This window comes from Morone saxatilis, unplaced genomic scaffold, assembly GCF_004916995.1.
Source record: "Morone saxatilis isolate NCDOM2014 unplaced genomic scaffold, NCSU_SB_2.0 Contig8, whole genome shotgun sequence".
Lineage (NCBI taxonomy): Eukaryota > Metazoa > Chordata > Actinopteri > Moronidae > Morone > Morone saxatilis.
Genome location: NW_023340257.1, coordinates 12,948,506 through 12,952,848, shown reverse-complemented (window position 1 = coordinate 12,952,848; position 4,343 = coordinate 12,948,506). Strand labels below are relative to the sequence as shown.

At 37.9% G+C, this 4,343-nt stretch overlaps 1 protein-coding gene across 4 annotated transcripts in view; it reads right to left on the bottom strand.

The window, feature by feature from the left end:
* Positions 1-1,347: 1,347 nt before the first annotated feature.
* The window catches only part of si:ch211-136a13.1 (HHIP-like protein 1), a 17,117-nt gene continuing 14,121 nt past the window's right edge, over positions 1,348-4,343 (bottom strand). The window contains exons 14-15 of one of the 4 annotated variants that reach the window (XM_035680148.1): positions 4,173-4,289; positions 1,348-2,152 (exon numbers count right to left, since the gene is read on the bottom strand). In XM_035680148.1, the coding sequence (XP_035536041.1) occupies positions 1,410-2,152; positions 4,173-4,289 (860 nt within the window). In that variant the 3' untranslated portion in view covers positions 1,348-1,409. Of the gene's footprint in view, positions 2,153-4,172; positions 4,308-4,343 lie in introns of all 4 variants that reach the window. The other 3 variants (XM_035680147.1, XM_035680149.1, XM_035680150.1) reach the window with 3 other exon arrangements.

Here is a 4,343-nt window from a genome sequence, read left to right as displayed (position 1 = left end):
ATATTGTTATATATTTTCTATATTAATGTTTTAAATTGAGGTACATATAACCTTCCAAGCCTTCCACCACACTGAACTGTGATTCCTGTAGCACTGGTTTGTTTTCCTTCTTTACGTTAAAAGAATTGTACAAAATAAAGCAGGACCGCTCAATCTTTTTACCTCCAAAACAATTTTTTTATTGCTAGATGTTGTTGAATATTTTAAATTCCTACGAGGTGCACAAATGTGTTACACAGGCAGCATACTTACATTGGAAGTGAAGTCTTTTTCATTTTCTTTGTGCTTCAACACATAGTAATGGCTTCATCACAAGACAGTCTAACCCAGAGAAATGTTCTTGCCATCTGGTCACATTGTGTGTGTGTGTGTGCTGCAGAGTGCCTGGATAACACATGGTGTTAAAAAGTGGGATGTTAAAATAAAAAAAACAATGTTAGAACTAAGGCCACCACTCACTGAGCCACATAATGGGAAGAACAGTTTGAGTTTCAGTGAAAGTGTGCATGTAAGTAATTGTTCTTCAAAACATAAGAGTACGTTGATAGAGAATAATAGAGAATAACAAGAAAGTAATTTTGCAGTAAACTTTATTCATATCACAGGCACTCTGTGCCCTCAAATCTCTTTATATAAAACTGGAAATATTTTATTACATTCATCATACAGAATGTCCAGCATTTCCTTTGAAATACTTTTTTTCATCTTAAATCTACATTCAACAAAAGGAATCAAAATGCAAATTATAAAAAGCTGCTTTAGAAAATAGACCTGCTGAATACAAAAATACAAATATCTTCTTAGAACACAATTGACTATTTTGATATGCTGTATTTTTGCCTCATCGATGTCACGTATGTAAACAGAACACACAGCAAGAATGTGATTAAAGTTTCTCCAAGACTCACGCAGTCCACTTCTACCATTTCTGAGTAAATCAAAACCATCTGTATTCCTAAAATAAAATGTGTGTTAATGGTTCAAAAAGTAAGACCGCAAACATCAATCCGAATGAAACCAGAATGTGTCACAGCAAAATTCATTTGGGAATCCTGAATGTTGGTGAGACGTAGTGACTATTTGGACTCTAACTAGACAGTAAGTCAGCGCAGTACTTCTAGTACCATCTACTGCTGTGTCACGACTGAGCGTGCCGCATCTCTTTTGTTTCGACTCTATGCAAAGTAGGGTCAGTAGTCTGAGTAAGTTTAGGAGAAACTCATCATTTATGTTCCTCATCTATGTAAAAAAACACACATACAAAGTATTTTGGATATTTTCTGCATTTAGAAGTGGATGGGAAATGAAAAATGAAACAAATATGCAAACTGAAAAACAAAATACAATTCATCACTCCACTGTCTCCTACTTCCCTTCCTATGCTTTTCTTTTACTTTCACCCCTCTCTGCTAACCGCAGATCACCCCTACATCCTCCCCATGTGAACAATTGTGTTTCCCAACCCTGGATCTCTTGCACTCCAGCAGCGACCTCTCTCCGCCCTCACACTCCACATCATCCAACAGGATCCTGACGCTCCTGTCTGCCTCCCCCAGCGCAGCCCTCTTCATCACTGCCAACGCCGTCGTGAAACCAAGCTGTCGACACACTACGGTACCTGCTTTGTTGCTAAAAAGGTCATCGCACACTGTCCCCCACTCACCACGGATAAAGATCTCCACTCTACCTCGATCTGATAAACCATCAGCGCTTACCAGTCGCACTGAGCCAACCCGTAGCCCTCTTCCTCGCTTGTAACCGCGCCCTCTACCTCTTCCTCGAGGCCTCTTAAACACCTGGTTACCCTCCCCAGCGATTTCCTGCTTCTCTCCGAGCCAAAGCTTCTCTTCCTGTGATTTAAGCAGCGTTGTGTTGATCGGTGGTCTCTGGGGCTTGTAGTCTGATGCCGTGGGTTTCTGGTTCCAATATGGCAGCCGAGGTGTGGTGAACGCTCCAGGATGCTCGAGGTAACGTGCAGAGGTCAGAGTCAGGGATGTTGTAGATGGACAAGGTTGCAGTGAGGTTAAAGATTGGGAGGTGGTACAAGGGGGGGTCTGAAGGGGTCTTCCGTGTCTCCTGGTTGGAGGTGTGGTGACGATTGGGGATTGAGCAATCCTAGACATGGCTGCAGTCATGACGGTTGTGCGATAACCTGAGGGAGAGACAGAATCACCCTCTTTATTTGAATATATGAAGTTTAACAATGTGTTAAAGAATTTTTTTATTTTAAAGTAATAGTTTAGACATTTTGGGAAATACGCTTATTCGCTTTCTTGCTACGAGTTAGATAAGAAGACTGATACAACTCTTATATCTGTAAGAGTATATGTGAAGCTACTTACAGCAGTTGGCTAGCTTAGCCTAACACAAAGAATGGAAAAGGTGATATTATTTGATTCGAAGACACATTTATTCCAATTAAAACCAAATACTTTGGCACATAATCCCTGTAAACCCACAAATATTTGTTTTTGCACTAAACACACAAGATATAATTGGTTAATTATTTAGCTTTAGAGGTGGTGGTAGCCAAATGTTGTTACCTTAGTTGGTTTATGGCTGTTGCCTTACATTAACAGACAGGTACAAAATAGGTAATGGATCTTCTCATCTAAATCTAAAGAGAATAAGTGCATTTCCAAAAATGTCAACATACCTTTAACTAATGGCCCTCACCAAATTGTTAATCCGAGAACTGAGTACAATTTACAAAGCTTAGATTTCACTAAAGCCATTTAAAGCAACGTTATCCTTGTAGACAGCAAAGTAAAGACATAAACACAGACACACAAAGATGAATGTCCAAACTGAGACTGATGCAGAACCATTTATTCAAAATAAATAATGCCAAAGTACCTGATTTGAATTAAAGTAGTGCAAATACCCAACACATAAATATGCACCATTTATCCTGCTTTAGACTCTTGTACCAGCCAAAGAATACCATGCAAGCAGGAATTAAAGTTGGGAATGAATGCCGCTAATTCACCTGCACCTGAGTTTGACACAAGCTTGTGCAAAAGACTTATCATCACCATTTACAGGCAAACTTGTCCTTAATTTGCTTTCAGACAGTCAGAAGAAAATAAGCAAAAGTTGATACATTGGAACACTACTGTAATTTAATTTAAATTTGTGAAAACAACTATTTTTATATTAATGAGGTGAATGCCATTGATATGATATTCCCTCTCAGATTATGTGGTTTCCTTTTCTACTTTTCCAGTGCAGAGATTATGCAAATTTAGTGCAAATACTGATAAGAAGCATAGGTAAAATAAAAAAATAAAAAATTGCATCAAAGATTTAAATCTCAGAAGTGGTAAATATAAGTAATAGGATGCTTAACTACCCATTAAACTATTTTAATAGACAATTTGCTGATTTCAGTCATTTTAATGGATAACAAAACAGTTTTTCTTAATTACTGTTCTGCAAAAAACCCACAGAATAATTTAAAATAAATGTATTATTGTCTCATTTATCAAAGCCTACTGGCTCTTTCACTGTAATGTATTGATCTGCTCACTTTTGCATCTCTTAAATAATAGTTTTCTAATTTCAACATGCAAGAAGGATGTGATATACCTGAGAGCTGGAGGTAGCTCATCACTAACATACTGTACAAGCTGCAATAAAAGAGTTTAGGTAGTTTTCACTTTTCATGTTTCAAAAATGAGTTAAAAACAAAAGTGAACAAAAGTCCCAATCCATATTTACAGTAAATCGACTTAGCTGCCAAGCTATTTAAAATATGTCATATTTTGTATGGTTTTACTTTTGAGTCTTTAGACAACCTGTAGCTGACATTTGTAGCAACTGTTCAACTAGTTTTCTAATAAATAAAATAATCTGCTGTAATTTTATCAAAGAGGTAAGTTATATTAATCATCACAGGAAAGGAAATTGCACAGAATCTTTCACTTGAAAATACGCATGGAGAGTTGGGAAATGTTATTTGAGCTTTTAGCATGTTAAAATGTAAAGCAAAAATAGAGTGCAGAAGAAGAAACCACCTGGTTTGACCCTTGTGGCTTCTCCCCGCACCAAAGTGTGCACTGGTCTACTGCTGTGTTCAATGTTAGTCCTAACAGTTGACTCAGTGGTTGTGTGTATAGTGGACCTAGTGGTAGTGGAGCTGGCTTGGTATACAGGTGCACCAGTAGGCCTACCAGTGGGTGTGGTTGTGTCAGGGGTTGTTGCCATCTGGACAGTTGTTGGTACGGTTGTTGTTGGTTTTATTGTTGTTGCTGAGGTTGTTTTTATTGTTGTCGTAGCTTTTATTGTTGGTGTTGTTGGTGTTGGTGTCGTTTTTCTCATTGTTGCTTTTATAGTTGGTGTTG